This window comes from Barbatula barbatula (assembly GCF_947034865.1).
Source record: "Barbatula barbatula genome assembly, chromosome: 25".
NCBI lineage: Eukaryota > Metazoa > Chordata > Actinopteri > Cypriniformes > Nemacheilidae > Barbatula > Barbatula barbatula.
This window is the reverse complement of record NC_136788.1, coordinates 10,369,311-10,388,909: the sequence shown is the minus strand read 5'-3', so window position 1 is coordinate 10,388,909 and position 19,599 is coordinate 10,369,311. Positions and strand designations below refer to the sequence as shown.

General features: G+C 41.2%; 1 protein-coding gene across 1 annotated transcript; it reads right to left on the bottom strand.

Annotated features, from left to right (window-relative positions):
• Positions 1-443: 443 nt before the first annotated feature.
• On the bottom strand, positions 444-18,793 carry wnk1a (WNK lysine deficient protein kinase 1a). Its single transcript, XM_079450580.1, has 24 exons — positions 18,046-18,793; positions 16,244-17,382; positions 11,733-11,905; positions 11,420-11,640; positions 9,858-10,015; positions 8,966-9,054; positions 8,299-8,518; positions 7,689-7,983; positions 7,429-7,559; positions 7,222-7,308; positions 7,000-7,086; positions 6,282-6,358; positions 5,777-5,921; positions 5,491-5,607; positions 5,294-5,401; positions 5,148-5,202; positions 4,914-5,054; positions 4,091-4,827; positions 3,913-4,014; positions 3,391-3,821; positions 2,931-3,130; positions 2,739-2,840; positions 2,509-2,654; positions 444-2,367 (listed from the first exon to the last, which is right to left on the bottom strand). Exons 2-24 carry the CDS (start codon positions 16,979-16,981, stop codon positions 2,080-2,082), a joined length of 4,848 nt encoding a protein of 1,615 aa, XP_079306706.1. The 5' UTR covers positions 16,982-17,382; positions 18,046-18,793; the 3' UTR covers positions 444-2,079.
• Positions 18,794-19,599: the final 806 nt, after the last annotated feature.

The window sequence follows — 19,599 nt, the reverse complement described above, 5'->3', positions numbered from 1 at the left end:
CCATTCACATTACTTAATAACATTTTGAGTTACTGTGGTGAACTTAATTCTGAAGATTAAATAAGTTCTTAACTTTCTGAATGTCATTATTAATCATATGATTATTAACACTATTTGCTATATACAGAGCATTCTCCTTTGGCCCTGATCATCATTAGACGATGTATATTTACATTTAGCTGACGCTTTTATCCAAAGCGACGTACAAAGAATTCAGGGAGTGATATGTCATAAAAGTGCAATAGTACGATAGGTGCCAATACAAAGTATATCAGTCCATCTCTATCATGTGTAGTATAAATATTTTTTGCGCCTTCTGGAGATAACACCCCTAAAGTCAATTCAGAATACAACAAAACATTTATCAAACTGGGGGATGTGTACAATTTTAAATGATGGTCAAATCGGTCACTGAAAAATACCTTAAGACAAACACAATGCAGTGGGAGGAGGGAAAAAAATCCCCAAATGTTTTATTAAGTATTTGAATATATATATACAAATTTTTTACAAGACTGATACACAAAACCACATAGTCACCAAAAGGACCCTGGATAAAAATTAGTCAGAAAAAAACATAAGCAGCAATTTTTGTTTCCCCTTTTGACCCCACAAATTGAATGCAGTTTGTCTGTGGAAAGTAATGTGAGCTGTAAAACATGCAGTTCATAGAATTTGACTTGAGTTTGTGATTAGTGGTATTTAAACAGTTTTGCTTTGTATGTAAGATGTGGTGGGGGTCAATTAGAGGATTCACAAAGATCTATGTAGTCAAGTATCAAAAGTAACAAGTAACCCTCCCTGTCTGTTGAACGGTGCACATTCTGCATTGCAGTAAGAATTTCCTTCTCTAGAGAAGTCAAGTGGATCATTTCAGAGGTGAGAGCAAGTCACTTCTGCAAACGATTGGCACTCAATTTGTTGTTTGGAAAATTGATTTGGGGCGTGATTTTCAAAGACAACTTGGTGCTGTAGTTTAATACTGAACTCGCCTCTATTGCTGTAATCAAATGCAAATGTTTAATTTGTGAATATAATACTAATGAAATCGATTGCTTTGCCCCCTAAGATGGTCATTGAAAATAAAATCAAGTAAAATTATATTGAAGTTTAAACGGCTGTGATGTTTTGATGACATTAATAATTGACAGGGGAAGTTGACACAATCCGGTTGTTTAAGGCTAACTTCATCTCAAGGGATTTAATAAAGCCGTTGGTTTTCATTAATATGCGTTTATCCCCGAAGTAATATCCTGTCAAGGTCTAGTCGTAGCCAAAGTAAGCTCTTTAACCACCTACATACAAAAACAAGAGTGAACAGGGAGTAGTGGTGACTGTCTATGTAAAATACACAGAATTTGTTTATCGTATGTTAATCATAAATGATATAAAACTCACAAATGAACAATGATATGAAATATAAGTATAAAGAGCAATAAGAACCCTGCTTCAATCTCCTTCCATTGCACATCTTTATCGAACGCCATCTCTGTAAATTACGTACTGTAAATTAAAAAAGGCCCCCCAATGCTGGCCAATTATGGTGTAATACAGCCATGAATTTGTAATTCCAACATCCCTACATTCTTTATCCATCTTCTCGACATTCTGTATCTAGGATACACACGGTCAGCATCTGTGTCTTCTCTGTGCTCCATCCATTCACTTACAAGAGAGTATCTTGTTTAGGTTATCTGGATAGTTTTGTGCTATCACTGTAATTCACTGACTGTCATTTATTACAATAAGGACGGTACTTAAACCCATATGGAATTAGACTATGCTGTATAGCCAAAAAGAGAACTCAACCAGTCTAATCTTTCCATCCCTTGTTGTATTAATGTACACATTCGACTATCCGACCCAAAAAACTGATTTCACGTTGAACAATCACTGCTCATAACTAGCAAGGTTGGTCAGATGCTTGTCACATTACATGGACCAGTCTTTGTAAACTGTCAGATGAACCACATCCAGTAAAAGGGCAGCTCAAAGGACCATACTTTTAAAGATAATCCTACATCAACCTCATGATGCACAGCTTTCCCCTTTTCTTCCACCTTTCTTGTACTAGCTGGTTCAGCTGGCCTGTGTGGTCCGTAGGTTGGTTGACCCACAGCTGTTTCCAGATTTGTGGGCTCCTGAGGGTATGAGGAAGCCCTGCTGTAACCCTACAGGAGGTGCTGTGGGTGCCAGCGTCCCCACCTGAGCCCACTGCTGCGTGTTGTAGGTGGGGCAGGGGAAGCCGTACTGGGGATTGTTCATACACAAGGAACCCTTCCGCCCAGTCGCAGGGTTGATGGTGGATGGCATGTGGCCGCCCATAGAGCATAGCTGACCTGGTGCAGAGTATTTACGCGGCAACATCTGAGGAGGAAGACGGTTGTGAGTTCACAATATTGAACAACCTAATAAATTAGGTCAAAATGGTTTGGGTATGTTTTTGGACCTTCGAGACGTTTAACATTCATTATGGGCCTGTGCATTCTTTTTTAAACCTTTCTTTACCTGTGGCATCTTGTTCTTGGCATCTCTGGCCCAGTTATCGACGAGCTGATGGAGGTCATCTGTAAATGTGCCTTTGCGTGGCAGATTAGTAGCAGGTGCTTGATCTTGTTCGTGTCCATTCTCAGTTTTGTCTGGGCTTGTGTTGCCTACAAGTTACGATGTAAATTGATCAGATCTTATGTGTTAGCTCTTTATCAATCATTAAAAAGTATTTACAATGAAAGTCATACCTTCACTGTGAACATTTGAGCCTGGAACGGTTTCTGACGTTTTCTTCACAGTGGCTGACTGGTTGACTGAACTTTGACAACTATGTACGACTTGTTTGCCCCCTAAACAAAACCAAAGCAATGTACAATAGTGTTCAAGCCATTTATTGTTGCCAAATATTACAGTTAAAGGTAAACCATTAAGTTTCATACCTTGTTGAGCAGAACTGGCCTGAGAAACCCTGCTACGGCTCGACTTATTCCCCTTGCCCTTAGTAGGTCTGCGCCTGCCTCCTGCCATGGCTATGGTAGGAGGGACCACCATCGAGGGCAGAGTTTTGCCCAGACCTTTAAACAGTTCTTCAATCTCCTTTTTCTGCTTATTCTGCAATGCCTGGATCTCAACCATATGTCTGCACAAAAATTAATAAATGTAAATACATAACACATAATTGCCGTTTAACACTATGACATCAAAAGTTAGAAGATAGACTTAAGGCATTGACACTGTTAAAATGTCAATACATTTCGTTGCACTGTACTTGTATGTGTGTAATGACAATAAATTGAATCAAATCAAAAATGGCATAAGAAACTGAAGTCTCACCAATTAAGAGCTAACAAAGGCAAGTTTGTGATGTCAATATACACAGATATCTAGGACACGTTGTACCTTTCCCTGAGCTTGTTCATCTCTCGTTTCAAGCCCTCCTCCTCTGGTTCAGAGTCGTTGTCGCTGCTGAGGTAGTGATTGGTGATGGATGTGCTGGATGGAGTCTTCTTCAGCTCTTTAGTGGCGCCCAGTCCCTCAGAAGAGCCCACAGAGATAGCCTTCTCCTCTGCTGCGGTCACTGAGAAGCGTCCCACTTTCATGTCAGTGCTGGATGTCACCTGAAAGTGACCAACTGTAGTCGTACTTGGGATGGATTCAGGGCCAGGCCTGGGCAGGGTCTGTGATTTATGAACAGTGTTTTCGGGGCTAGAATACGATGGTGATGATGATGATGAGGAGGATGATGTTGAAGTGGGAGTGATCGAGGAAGATGAGCCTACGACTGCTGGATCTGGAGCACTGCCTGAGTCCTGATCGCTGGCCATAGAAACCTAAGTGTAGAGCAAGTCCACGTGTGAACATGCTTGCCAATCTTATGAGACATGTTCTAATTCAAAATAATGGCTTGTGCTAAAGTCCTACCTGAAATCGTCCAAGTTTGATCGCGTTGTTAGGTGGTGATGTCACGGGTAGCTTTTCATCATTGATTGTTATTCCGTCTGGATGAACTACACCCGCAGAGGTCTTCAAAAGAGAGCGAGTATATAACAGAGGGAATGCATAAATGCCAACAAACCACTGAATGAGGAACTTAACTCACCTGTTGTCTTTGTGGGGAAGGCTCTGTAGATGATGTTTGAACAAAGTTTGTAGGTGTTCCCGCCTGTCCCATCGAGGCAAAAGCACCAGGTGCAAAGTTCCCACTGGAACTGAGAGACAAACTGGAAGGTGGTCCATGGCCACTGGAGGCCAAGCCTGAAGCATTAGTACTGACAGTGTTGGGTGGTGAGGACGTTTCTCCATCAGCTTGATTGGAATTCTGGGAGGTGTCTTTGAAAAGGGACCGCAGCTTTTGATCCAGAGCGTGAATGTCCTCGATTCCAGGGGGCTTGCCTTGGGAATCACCTTCACCCTCTGCTGGCTGCACCACGGGGACAGAAGACGGGCCAACTTGAACCTCCTGAATGCCTGCTAATGTTTGATCTCCACCAGTTGGGACCATTAAGTTACTACTCTCAACCTGCTGACCCACAGTTGGTGTAGAAGGAGTAGGAAGTGACAGACGACGCTGCGTTGGTACCTCAGGTGGTGCTGGGGAAGGCGAAGTCCGTCCTGTTCTAGTTTCTTGAGTAGTTGTGGGTGGAGATGTGGAACCTTGAGCGTTGACAGCTGGTGCAGCTGGAACGGGGCTCTGGTATGATGACTGAGAAGCAGGAGGGATACAGGTCTCCAGAGGAAGACCTTCGGTTGTGGCTGGGATCACAGGAATTTGTGTAGAACTAGGGGCCAAAATGGTTTGATCCTGCGGAACACTGCTGGCTGAAGTGGAATCAGGCCCTGAAAGTAAGGATGGTAAAAAAATGAGTCTGCCTGCTGATATGTTGAAAATATCACATACTGCTCTTAAAATGTATAAATCAGACCTGGTACTGAATCTTCAAATGATGTGTCGGCTGAAGGTGGCCCAAAGAATGGATCCCGAAGGCGTGCTTCAGGCACTGGGCTTACTATAAAGCGCCGGCCTGCTGAGTGAACAACTTGAGCAGCCACGCTAGGTTGAACACCTGTTCAAATGGAAAATAGAAAGACATAAATATTAGTTAAACAACCTAATGGATTGGGTAAAGAATAATTGCTAAACATTGTAAACTACTTACCAGGTACACTGGACGTTGACATTTGAGGCATTTGCGGGCCCAAATTACTGATCACCTAAAGTGAAGAGAGTGGTATACAAATTGATAGTCGGTGTAAACATTGCATCTCAAGATGTTCTTGGCTGTGTTTAGATGTAAAATAAAACCTGATGTTGGCTGTTTTTTGGAGCTTTCTGATCTGCCATCTGAATGACCTCTTGAACCCGCTCAATGAAGGACTCCCGCTCACTCTCCAGGATAAAATCACTTTTGACCTAAAATACAACGAGGAGCGGAATTACAACTAAAACCTATTGAGAACTGTCCATCTCCACTATACTGAAACCAAAAAATAACCTCTTACCATAATTTCAGCTATTTCTACAGGATTATCTCCATCCAAATCAAACTTGAATGTCACCATCTTCCTGTTGTGGGTTTCTAGCTGACATTCAGCCACTCTGTCACCCTTGTTAGAAATCTACAATAACAAATACAACAGACCAAAAACCCATTAGGTTTAAGCGTCTAAACAAGATGCTTGACCATTACCATAATAATTTGGTAATTGTAACCCAATTGTATGAAATGTAACAATGTTGATCTAAAACAACGTAATCAGTATAAAATCTGATGCTTTCGATACTTACTTCCAGCACATTGAGTTTGGCTTTGGACGTCTTTTCGTGACGCGAGCGGCTGCGCACAGAGCGGCGCTGTGGTCGTTTCATCGAGCGCCCCTCATGCCTGCCTTCATTACCATCACTCAGGCCAGATGCAGCATCAGAGTGACCACTGACGACAAACAAAACCAACATCAGTTCGCTAACGTCTTGATCATTAAAGGAGTAGTTCACTATAAAATTTAAATCTCTTGATAATTTACTCACCCACATGTCATAAAAGCCATCTGTGTGTTTATATAACAAATTTAAGCTGCGATTAAACTCATATTTGGATCTTAACCAACTGCCCCCCATTGACTTTCCTCAAAAGCCACAATTTGTTTTCGACAGTAGAAATAAGCAAATGGTCACCTTGTATGACGTGGGTGAGTGATTTATCAGGGAATTTATATTTTATAGTGCACGACTACTTTAACACTGGTCGCACAAATTAAAACAAACATGTTATATTTAAGAGGAGTACTCTTACCTCTCTGTGGAGGCTGGAACAATAATTTGAGGTTGAGACTGCTCTGCAGGCTGTGGTTGGGACACGCTTAGAGATGCCTGCAAGAGCAAATCAAAAGAAATGTATGATTGCAAGAAAAAATTATAACCACACATACAGGGGAAAGATGTTTGTTGAGACAAAGTATAATGACAGAAAGCAATGTTGTAATTCTTGATGTTACATACACAGAAAGATGACTTTACAGAGTTGGTGCATGGATATGAAGGGGTTAGTAGCTGTCAGTTTCAAGCCTTTTAAATATTTTAGTACATTCTAGCAACTAATTTAGTCTAGGCGAGAATTTAATCCTAGTAATTGAATGATAAAACTCTCTCGATAAGGCCATCAGCACTAAATAACCATCAATCTACACATCACAACATTAGGCACAGCTAGTACCTGACAAGCATGATATAGAAAATAGAGCTGTTCAGCATTTGGAGGTGGTGAGAAAACAGGAGGGCTGAGTTGCCATGCCAATATCTGACAAGCAATTGAGTGCAGTGAGCATGCAAGACAGGCATGAAAAAGAACATCAAGATCAGCGTGTGCGGCACAGACAAAATGATAGAAAAGAATCAAAGGAAATGGCAAAAACAGGATGTGTATAAACCACAAAAATATTGATCAATATAAGCTCCACAAGACAGGATTTAAGTGTTTGATTTGTCAGCCAGCAGAGGGCAGTGCAAAATACCTGTAAGACTTGTGGACCCTGCAGCGTCTGTGATACGGAGGTGTTGCCATCCTGAGGTGTCTGATGGTACTGCAGGGGGGTGACGGGCTGAACACCAGGGGGCAGAAAGGATGGCTGCATTAGCTGAAGCAATAGCAAGTAGTGATAAAAGAGTATGTGTACTGTTTCTATTTTTTGTTTGACTAAACATATACATAATGAGAACATGGTGTTTATGTGTACCTGTGGTGGGGCTGCAGTTCCATTCTGAAGGATAGGGGTCAAAGTACTGTTAGCCTGCTGTAGAGGGGCCTGTACTGGGGGCTGTGACTGTTTTGAAATTGACAGAAAATTTGACAGAATTTAAGCATGTAAGAGGAGAAAAACTAAAAAGACGCAGCTGCATTCACAAAAAAGTAAAAGTAACAAAATACAGGGGAAGTGTCTCACAGCGCTTTGTGGATGAGTCATGGTGTGCTGTGTGGGCAGCTGTGGCTGCACAGAACTGAAAGAAGTGCCTGGCTGACCAGAATGAGACTCTGGAAAACTTGCAGACCCTTGGAGGTCCACAAAACCCACAGCTGTAAGACAAAAAGAAACTGTCATTTTTTTTATTTGCTTCAACATACAATCTCAAACACATGTTTGACGTGGCAGGCAAATCCCAAACTGTCAAGACAGAGCAGAAAACAAAAGTAAAGGTTACTAACTAGAAACTGAGGTTCCCGGCTGCTGTATCTTCTGGTGCTGGTCAGCATCAGGTTCTTCTGTCTCAGGAATGACAGGAGCCACAGCAGGTCCTGGGGCTTTAGCAGTGGTGTTTGCCCCAGGCTGTGGAGTATCATTCCGAGCCTGGATCCCCTTCTCCTGCTCCATCTTCCTTTTTTCCTGTTCCTCTCTTACATGTTTTCTCTGCTCTCTCTTACGGGATATCAGGGACACTCTGTCCTTTATGGCCTTTGCGATTGTCTTGTGGTCAGCCTCGCAAATGTAGCTTGAATCAACCTGGAGATAAAAAGAATAACCCAGATTAAGACCAAAGGATAACGGTTTAATAATAAGCGGCCACAATGCACTGCAAATGTTTTGCCATTTTAGTTAGGGCAAAAACTGCAGAACGTTATAATATTCATAATGTTTGAATAAACAAACAAACAAACAAACAGTCACAGGGACACGGGATATCTAGAACTGTGTGTTTAACGGCATCCAAATTCTGTAATTTTGAGGCAAGTCTGAAAAATTACACAGAATGACAAACCATCTAAAGATCTAATATTTGATTCCTAAAAAGATAATCACAAATCAACATATTCTTACCATTTCTTGTGCAACATCGTCTGGGTTATCTTTACTCAAGTCAAAGGAAAACTCAATGGCTTCGTTTTCCTTGTATTTCCCTTTCAGTTTCTTTACATCCTCAATACGGAGCAATAACTTTATAGCCACCAGCTCTCCATCATCTTCCTCAGCCAGCTCCACACGAACTCCAGTCTCCTCCTGGAAAAAGGCGTGGCTAAGGAGGTCCTTGATGCAATACCTGGAGAAGAACAGAAAACGGCTTAGAAATAAGTCATCTATATGTACATTTGAAAAATACGGTGTCTACTTGAATGTTCAATTCAAATTTACTATATAGAGCTTTTTACATTGTTCAATGTTGCGTTGTTTTCAAGCAGTTTAACAGGAAGAAAAAATAAAGAAAAACACAGAAAAAGGTAAAAGACAGTACAGTACAGTACATGGTTAAGAAAGAGCAAGACCATTCCAATAAAGCAGTGTTAGTGGAATTTACAGAACACTGAGCTAATCGTCAGTCTCCCTGTGAGCCAGCCAACACGGATCAGTGGCGATGATGAATAAATTGAGAAAAAAACTTGGGAGAAACCAGTCTCAGCTGGGAGGGCCAGGTCTGCTCTGACGTGTTACAGCTGCACTCAGTAAAGTCAGCTTTCAGAATGTGAGCTGTAACTGAAACTTGGCTCACCTCTCATCTTTAATCTGACGTATACAACCCTCGATGATCTCCTTCACTTCAGGAATAGCCACCTTGTCGAAGCTACCAGGCTTCACCCCCTGAAAACACATCACATTGGAAACAATCAAAGCTGATTTGATTGATGAAATATGTTGTTGTGCTGTGATTTTTAGGGTAAGTGTATGCAATATATTAAACGTTTTGTTTCCTCCAGATTTCGATACTATGTGCAATGATGTTCTGATCTCTTTGGTGTGGTTTCCCTTACAGGGATTAGTTTAAACCAGGACTAGGCCTTAGTTAAATTAGGATATATAGTCATTTAAAAAAACATACATTAAAAAAAACATACATTAAAAAAACATTTCTGGTGTGCATCTCGAGACAAAACAATTGCACTGATATATTTTAAGATATGTCAGTATAAATTGTTTTCGATCAAGACACCTTTAAAAGCCCTGTCAGGGAAACCACCCATTTGAGTTTAGTTTTGGGTTGAATGAGTATTTAAATGTGCATCGCCATTTTACAATAAACTATATTCATCTCATTTTTCACTGAAATATTAAACAAAAATATTAGTTTGAAACAAAAAATTCTTGACATGAGAATATCGATACAGTAACCCCCACCCATTTAATACAATTTTATATATAACCTGTAAACTGACACCAAAACCAAATTACATTAGTTTGCTACCTGACATCAGCATATAAAGTATTTACTAGAATGACTGGTAAAGTGAGGGAAAAAAAACTTACCCCTGTGTGAGCAAAAAGCAAGTACCCTCAACACGGGGCAAAAAATAAAAGAGAAACTTAAAACAGTGCAGCAAGCAGGGGGAGAGTGAGTGTGCGTGGGCTCTCTCCCTCTGCCGGTGGACTGAGGGGTGTGGACTTACGCTGGTGACTCTGCGATAGATCTGAGCCGCATTTTGACACTCGGAGTACGGGTACTCAGAAGTAGCCATCTCCAGCATACACATCCCAAAGGCATATACATCCACTGACTCGTCATACTTCTCCTCATACATCTCAGGCGCCATGAACTCAGGGGTACCTTAAATTAAAAGATCATGGTTCAGAACTCTCTCAGTACCCTACTACACCCTCTCTGTGAAGAGATGAGAGGAAGGTGATGCTGTCGCTGAAGGCCTGCACGAGCAAAACCTGCGAGAAAAGAGAGAGGTGGAGGGAAGGAGAGCAAAAGGGGGGAGAGGAAGTAAAAAAATAAAAAGAAAAACTGCCCTCAGTTAGACAGCAATGATAAGAAGCCCAAGTTTCCCCATGTAAGACCTTCAAGGGTAGGGACTCTATATGAGAGTATTGGAACTGGAGCACAGAACGTCAACCTCGAGGCCTTGACTGACCACATGACTCTTTAAAATGTATCTTATTTAAATAAAACTAAATGTTTTAGACCAGATTGGGAATCACTTTGAGAAGGATCAAATGAGTCCATGGTCAGGGGCCTTTGCAACAAACCTAACCAGAACATTAGCTAAAAAAATATACTTCTCATTTCACACACATACCTTTGCGTAATCCTGTGAAGAAAAGTGTTAAAACTGGTGTCCATAGCTTACTGAGAAGTGACATTCTGTGCACCAGTTGAACTAGTAACAAAGTTACCCATTGACAAAGGTCTCACACAGACAAACTTTTCATATATATAATAGATTCAGACTGATGTGTGTCACAATACTGGTGGACTTACCAGACTCATTTTCTGCATACTTACTGTCTGTACTGCAGTACACTAAATAATCCTTAAAGCAGAATAATGGGTCACCTGAAATTAGAGCCTAAGGCTTCCAGAACAGAACAAAACAAAAACTCAAAGCTAAAAGTATGAGGGAGATGAGCAGATAGTTTAAAGCTTTGCGCTTCAGACATTTACACATTGAAAGGAAAAGAATGTCCTTGTGGGGGGAAAAATGAAAAAGTTCATTAGCATCATTAAATCATGGTTCACCGAAGAAACAGACCACAAATTTCCAAACCAGAGCAAAGATCACTCACGGTACCTGCCAGCCCAGGGCTCAGCTCTAGCTCTAGCGTGATCCTTGATCAGATCAGGTTTCCCTGCAGACGAGTCAAAATACACCTATGCACGTAACAGCGCCAGAACTACTTACTCTTTCTGTGGGTACCTGAAAATGTGGCCTGTTACGCATTGACAATAGAAGAGAGAACAAAACTAACTTTGAACTAAAGGGTGCGTCAAGAATTCAGCTTCCGTAAAGCGGGAGCCCTGGTTTGCTGCGGTTCGAGCGGTCAGGGAAACGCTGTGGTCTGATTTCTCACCACACTGTTATTAAAACTTGCTTTGAAAAGAAGCAGAAGAAAAAGAAACTTTTTGAAAAGAAACATGGAATGAAGGATTCACTTCTCCCCGGACCACAAATTTCGAGCAGCCAAATTGACGCAAGGCGGTTACACGGTGGCAAATACTTAACCGTACCTATGACACTTTTGGCAAAGGACGTCCTCTTGAGGGTGGCCAGACCCAGATCTCCGATCTTGACTGATCCTGTAGGGCCGGTGATAAAGATGTTGTCACACTTAAGGTCCCTGTGGATGATGGGAGGCGACCTGGTGTGTAGAAAATGAAGCCCCTTCAGGATCTGTCTGCACCAGCTGCGGAGGACTTTGATCTTCATCTCCTTAAACCATTTAAGATACCTGCTCCCAGAATAAGCAAATAGAAAGGGTTGATGACACATTTTGAAAAACATATGACAGGAACATATAAAATCCTAATGTATGTGGCTTACGTCTTGAGCGTGCCAGATGTCATGAGTTCAGTCACCAAGACAATACACTTCCTCCCTTTCAAGGATGACTCCCAGGAGTCATAGAAGCGGACTATGTTTGGATGTTGAAGGCCTTTCAGCATTCCGGCTTCCTCTTTAAAACGCTGCCGCTCTGACTTGGACAACTTGCGATCCTGAAAAGATTTGTATATTTGACATTACCAAACAGACAAGCTCAGCACAAATTTATTTTCATTCTTCAGAGAAGTGAAACTAACAAATGCTAATGTCACATTCCGCTGTAAAAATAACCTTCACAATATTTTCTATCACATTAAGCTGCATATTTGAAACTCAAAGCCTGTGTGGGGGTGATGTGTGACAGCAGTTGGTATAAAGAGATTTTAGCTGTCCTTCCTCATGAGAGAATGCTTAAAGGGAACCTCCACCCAAAACTCAGACAGTAATTTAACATCCCTCGGATGTAACATCCCTCCTTTTTTCCCCAGAACGTAAATTAAGGTAGTTTTGGAAGCTTTCTGACTACTCAATGGAATGAAGATTCCCTTTAAGAGTGATGTTAAGGGGTTTGAGAATTTATGGTCCCCATTTATAGACCACATTCCCCTCGGATTTGAGAAGAATTGTATTGTTTATAGAATAGGGTTTCTTCGAGTGTTGAATATTTGTTTTCATATTAAAACTGACAATGTTGTTAAGAATGGTCTTTGTTCTTTTGTGTTCCCTTGTTTGAAATGACTTGTTAGTATTCACAACATAATTGTTTTTGGAGATAAATGTGATTATTTACTATTACACAGGGCTTTACATGGTTATTTACATTGTCATTCCCCTTATTTTATTTGGCCACATAAACACATCAATCCATGTTAATATTATTTTGTTATTATTACGATAATTAAGACAATTTTTATGTATTTGTGTATGTGAATGTATGTATACGTTACATATACTCCTTGTAAAGCCATTATGTTTTATTTGAAAGATTGTATCTTAAATCCACAGAATGAAACATGTACCTGTAAATAAAAGTGAAACTTTTAAATCCCTTTTTTACATTTAAAGACGACGCTTCAGCGTGAGGGCACAATTACAAGACCTATATTCACATTTCCTAAACTATGCTTTTTTGTGATGCACAGAAGAAAGTGTAACACACAAGTTTTATTTTTGTCTGTACTATCCCTTTAAGGCAGGAAGCTATTCTGACACATCTAGCTGCGATAGAAGCCCACAAAAACAAGCAAAACAACGAAGTAGTACTTCCTTAAATGCACAGAAAATAAAAAGAGATTCCGTTGTGTGAAATTGTGTCTGTAGTTTCACCGAGGGGGGAAATCCTGCTGCAAAACCCCTACTGCTGTCAAAGGTGACGGATATTTGCAGCAATCTGTGTCTGACTGCACAGCTACAACAAAGCACTCAGTTGAGCTGGCGATTTTTTCCTGACCTACATTCGGTGCAGCCAGCTGCCATTTCTGGAATGAGAAACATTAAGTCGTGACTTGCCTTTGCCAAGCCTAGCTGCACGGCCGTCCTACAACAACCTCCTAAACAACCCATTTAACTGTATTTAACATATTGCTTTAAGGAAAAAAACCTTCTAAATGGCGGGAGAGATGTCTGGGTGAGAAGGGTCCATGCATTGCGCCCCGCCCTACAACAGACCTACTTTCTCTGTTTTCTCTCTTTTTAAACTATTTCAAAAATGTGGTGTACTCTTTGGTCTGTGGGACCAGCTCATGGAAGCGTTCTCCCAGAGGAGGGTCAGTCCATACGCTAGACTTCAGTATGTGGATAAAGTCCCTGGCATGAGGCCTGCTCACGTGTAAAGCCACATACCAGTGCAGACAAGAGATGAGAACTTCAGATTAGCTGCTTTGGTTAAAGTAACCAACAGCGGGATCTGAAACGCACCTGGAATTTAACAATGACTTAAACCGCATTGTCTGGTTTAAAATCAGGATCGTGCACTTGAATATTTATCTTGGGCTGATAATGTAGTTTAGTGGGTTGGTCAGAGTGCATAGTTCTTGGTGCTCACATGGGGTAAGGTTTGGACATTCATATGCTTCATCTATGAGCTTGTATTGTTAATGAGTGATCACATGGAGCCACATGATTTGTGAACATCATCTTTTTTAACGCATGAGCATCTTTAGCCACATCCAGCGGTATCTTCTTATAATAACCATGGTAGACCTTAACATTTATGCAACCCATAAAAAGTACATTAAACAGTAAACACACATCTATATATAAATGTCAGTCCATAATGAAGATCAAGTTTTCCTTGAATATAGGAAATCTTTATTGATATAAAGACAGTATTCGACTCTATACTAACGTTACTAAATGGAACAACACATTTTCCACAAAATACCAACGTTTTAAACACGTTTCCTGTGCACTTCCCCATCTGCCATTGGTAAAACAAACAGATCGCCTCAACCCAAACATATAACAGCAGTTAATCCACTTTTGTTCTGTGGCCCATTTGGGATGCTCAAACAAACACAGGTTTGGAAATCACAACTTGGGTAGCTGTAGGCACATGAAACTATAAATGGTTTTCTTATCCTAGCCAAGTCTAAAATATGGAACTATACTCTTTCACAATAACATTTCACATTTTTAAATCTAGCAATAATAAACAAAAACAGTACCCGCATATAATAATACCTTAACTGGTCTTTATACTTAACACAGAGATTTAAATGGATTTACTGTGATCCAGTAAAAGGATACACATGCAGGGCAAAAGGCAAATGCGGACAGCTGGAAAGAAACTTAAGCAGCTGGAAAGTTAGCAGGACTGAGAAGAGGATTCAATCAAGTGGCTAAATATTTTCACGAGTATTTCATGTGGTCATTTCCAGGTGAAAGAACACCGACACAGACACCACTTCTCTTATAAAATAGAGAACTGTGGCCTATCAGAGAGCCATTTTCTTCCTCGGTGACCTACTTATTTTTCAAACTTGTCCGTCATGTGAAAGAAAGGCGAGTAATGTGGGAGGGGAATATCCTGGTGTTAAGCATTGAAGACAGATGGCATTCTGGGGAAAATATGCAGGCCCTTCCCTCAAACTCAACTGCGACTTAAAAATTCCGCTCTACCGCACACAAGAGATAAAAATAGTCATCACGAAATGAAACAAGAGAAGTAAAAGAAAGTGATATAAAGAGAAGATGAAAGCTAGGAAGAGAGAGAGGCATTTGTTTCAACATGGTATGAGCTGACTAGGCCTGAAGGGCATGTGCAAAGGCTCACGTGATGTTGCCTTGTCATCTTCCTGCAGAAGATGTGGCAACGGGGGCGGAGACAGACGAAGAGGAAGAGTCAAGTCTTGGCAAAGCATCTCACCACACTTCTCACATAAAGTTACAAGCACTTTGGTGGTTAAACTTGACCCACTTTTGAAACTGCACTTTAATGTGGCACATAAAACGTTGGTACTTCGTGATTTAAATTAAACAAAAGATGTTTCTGCATGCAGACAACTATGAGCCAGTGTTTTTCCAGCAGAAGCACTGTTGCCACATAGCCTTCTAGTGATGGTTTGTCTTTTCTCAATTGTAACATGGCTGTGGACATTACAGTGACTGCTTATTTTATTATTTTATGATACAATAAAACCATAAGATCCATACCATATCCTTTACGTAATAATCTCATAAACTCATGGTGCATTTACAGTTCAAAAACGACCTAAACTTACACATCTTGTGAAGATAAATGGGTGCAGAGTACAATTAAAACTGGTCTGGAACTACATTTACTATAAACGCTTAGTGATAAACTCACTTCTAACTTTGTGTCCGGTGGAAGTTTACAATACAAACATGTTGGTCGAATTCATCTAGATTCTACACAAAGTCTCAATTAGGAAGTAAGGATTTTCTTTCCAAGATGGAATTACAATACTGGGGCTTCAGCCAATAGGCATAACAGCTACAAAAACACTGGCCAAATGCCAAATGGGTTAAGTGTAAGGGGTGTCTGCGCTCCAGAGGTGTGACAAAAGGACTAGTAAAAGTGTCAATCTCTTTCTAAAGGCATCACTAGCAGGAAATAAAAAATGCAAGATTACTAATGTGATGATGCATCGCGCGTAAAGGTGTAGGTAGGGCGATGAAGTTGAAGTTAAAGTCAAACTGGCTAGTCACAAGACTGTCACTAAAAGAGCTACAAGGTGCTGAGCCGAAATATTCGCAGGCCACCGTTGTCGAAAAGCTGGATAGTTTGAGTGTATATGATGCTATGTTCAAATAGCAGATCAGATAGAGATCTACCACCTCATTCAACAAGAGGCTCAACAAGGTCAGTTTCTGCACTTTGTCATCTACGAATTATGAATAAGTGATTATTCATACTCTCGATGACGTGCTGGCCTACGCAACAGGGGAAAACACCTAGCTCAAGCTAGCGCAACAAAAACATCTACTCAAATTCATTAAGCAATTATTTTATTCAAAGCTGCTTTAAAACGCAACATTATTTTGCTTACCTGCAACTCGCACCATGCCACCTCCACAGTGGTTTCGGTATCCAGACCCTTGTAGACAGTCTTGAAGGAGCCACGTCCAATCTCAATGTCGAATTTTAAAAAGCGCCCATCTGGTGACGTCCCGACCGCCTTTGTCTCCACTTCCTCAATGTCCTCCTGCTCCTTCTTCTCTGCTTCTCGCAACTCAGCCTCGGCTCTTGCCTTCTCTTTACCTCCTTTATCCTCCTCTTTCTCACCCTGAAGTTTTCCATCAGAGCTATCTCCAGATATCAGTGAAGCAGCCAAACACGGTGGTCCTGCGGAAAGAAGCTGCCTGGCATGATCGCTGGAATCAATGACCACTGACCGTGACTTTATAGCTGCTTCCACACTGACACCATCTCCTTGTCCGTCAACGTTTTTCTTCAACGATACAACTATCTCCACAGGGAGTGCAGCTGGTGGTGCGACTTTGGTTTCCAGGGCAAGGGGTTCAGATACAGGAGCAGGGCAGTCCGCTGGGGTGGCTAGGATACAGTTCTTGCTGGGTAGCTCAAGGGCCGTGGCATTGGAGTCGTTGATGACACTACGACGGAAAAAACGATGCTCTGCCTTCAGATTTTCGCGCTCCATGGTTTTCCGTCGTCGGACCTCCACACCTGGACGCTCACCCACCAGCGAGTCCGAACTGAAGCTATTGCCGTTCTTTGAAGGGGGGGATAGAAACTTAACCATCTCTTTGTTGATATTTTCTGACATTTCTCTAGTGAAGAAAGCAGTTGGGTCACACCTTATTAACTCGCAACCATGAAAAAACGGTGCGTAATATTATGAATCCAAGTAGATTCTAAAACCCTCTTTCCTCTCAAACTTTTATTCAGATAAAGTCAATACTTTTGCAAACCAAAGTGTTGGTGAGAATCACAGGGAGCACTCTGTGATAAAAATAACGCAGGATCCACGCACAGATAAAAATACGTTGATGATGATATACAGGAGCTCTTATATTCAGCTCACCCATTCTGTAAAGAACAGAGGGTTGCATTCAATCCACATAGGGGGTCATGTGAGGGGGGAGGCCAGTCGCCTGCTGACAAATGTAATGATCACTTTCAAAACCAAGGTCTGGCCAGGGCACAAAGTTTAACCTCTCCACTTCACTGAAAGAGACAAAAGAAGGGTTTAGTCAATAAACAAATGCACACATTAAAAAGAGCAGAACACTGTGAATTACTTTCCTAAGTATAATAAGAATGAATTTTTACGTTTTCTTAGTACAGAAAGAAAGTTTTTACTATTTATACAGATAATCCACAGTTATTACTGTAACAATGTCATACTGTACTTTTAAAATAAACAATAGAAGGAAGTTACAGATACGCCAGGCTAAATCCCGAAGGCAAATCTTCAAGTAAATTCGTCATCTAACTTAAATATTCCGCAACTTTCACAGACAAAGCCGACAATACACCTCTGTTTTCGAAAAAATCTATTGAAGTGACCACTCGTTTAATACACAAACTGTCTTTACCTCAACGGTGAACATATGCGAAAGGAAAGGATTTGTAAATTAGATGCGTCCTCGCCATGTGTGAACACTTCAAAACCACAATACAATAAATGAAACGCGCCATTAAAGACTATCGCTGGTATTCGCTTGTTTAATCCACATATTCTACCATCGGAGCAAACGGTGTCATACAACCAAACGAACCAAAATAAACTTAAATCCGACTTGAAAACATACACATTCTGTCGGGAACGACGTCAGTTTCGATCAAAACCGTCGTCACCACATCTGCGGTGAAAAATAAAACACTTACCATAACGTTACATGTCGTCGTTGTCGCTTATCGTGAATCAGAAACGGCCAACTCCAGGTTTAACCGGTAGTTCCCCTAACGCGAGAGCTCCTGTTTGAAAATAACGTTACAAAAGCGCGACGACCCAGATCGACCGAGCCTCTCTGGGCTAATTTGAACGGATAAACTGAATTTTCTTGGATAAAAGCGAAGCAAGCAAGCAAGTAAGTAAATGGCGGTTACCAACCGCTGCTCTTCAAACCGACTCGAGCGAAGTTCGAATGTCAAACACTACAACAGCGTGCCGCTTCCGCTAATGGTTGCTCGCGAGACTGCAGACAGAGCGGCTTCTCTTTGTTATTCCCTTCCGACCGACCTCGGTTCATCTTCCTCGTTCGCTCATCCTGTGCGTGACGTCGCTCGCGCAAACGATGCTTTTAAAGTCGACGTTGAAATATTTCCATCGACAGGATGCAGAATAACGACCGAAAAGCCCCGTTTATGCCGACGCGAAACTTGGCTTTGGGTGCAGCACGCGAGCGCTGTGCGGCTCTTTTGTTGACAGCGACGGATCCCAGGCGAACGTAGACGACGTACGTGCGAGAGGCTCAAGTGTGCGCGATCTGCGTGCCATCGACTCTCTACATTTGTATCATCGCATAAATACGAACGAACCGGTTTTGGTGTTCAACAATAACCCCGACGCTGCGTCCACACCCCCTGCGTGTCTTTATCCGAATAATCTCTCGGTTAGAACAGAGCGCCCCCCGTTGACTCATCGAGCTAGTGCGTGTATTATAGAGCGCTTCGGGGATCAAACACCCCCGACTGGCGTTTTACGTCTGTTGTGTTGCTATAAATTGACTGGGAGATGATCAAATGTAGATGGACATTTAACGTGCTCATACAATATTTAAAACCACGTGCAAGGGGAACGAAACAGAATGTGTTACGAACCGTATGCACTATGGCTGTCAAAAGCATAAAATAAACGGACCATATTTGGTATAAAAGATGATATCTTGTATTGCAACTTTAATAGCTAATGTCAATAATTGATGTACACTGAAGTCACTTGCACTACTGTTTAGCCTAAATTATTATCTGTTCATATCCACCTGTATATTAATGTTCATAGTAGGCTATATAGCCATCTGTATATATTGTTCATAGTATATACCTACTGTCATATTTTCATAGAACATACCTACTGCAAAATATTTGTATAGTCCATGCCCACTGTATTATATTCTCTCATATTGTATTCTGTATTTATTCTAACTGTATATCCTGCACTTCTGGTTAGACCTAAACTACATTTCGTTACACTGTACTTGTATATGTGTAATGACAATAAAGTTGAATCTAATCTAATCTAAACATTTGACGTATTTCAAATATGAAAACTATTAACAGCATAAATACAACTGTGGCAGCCAGAACGTTCTTTTTGACCTTTTATTACATTTTAAAAAGAAGCACACGTCCAACTATCTGTCAAGATCCGTGGCAGATTTTTAACTTGACCTTCGTAGCATGGCGTTGGCATTTCGGATAGCGGCGAACGTTGTGAGC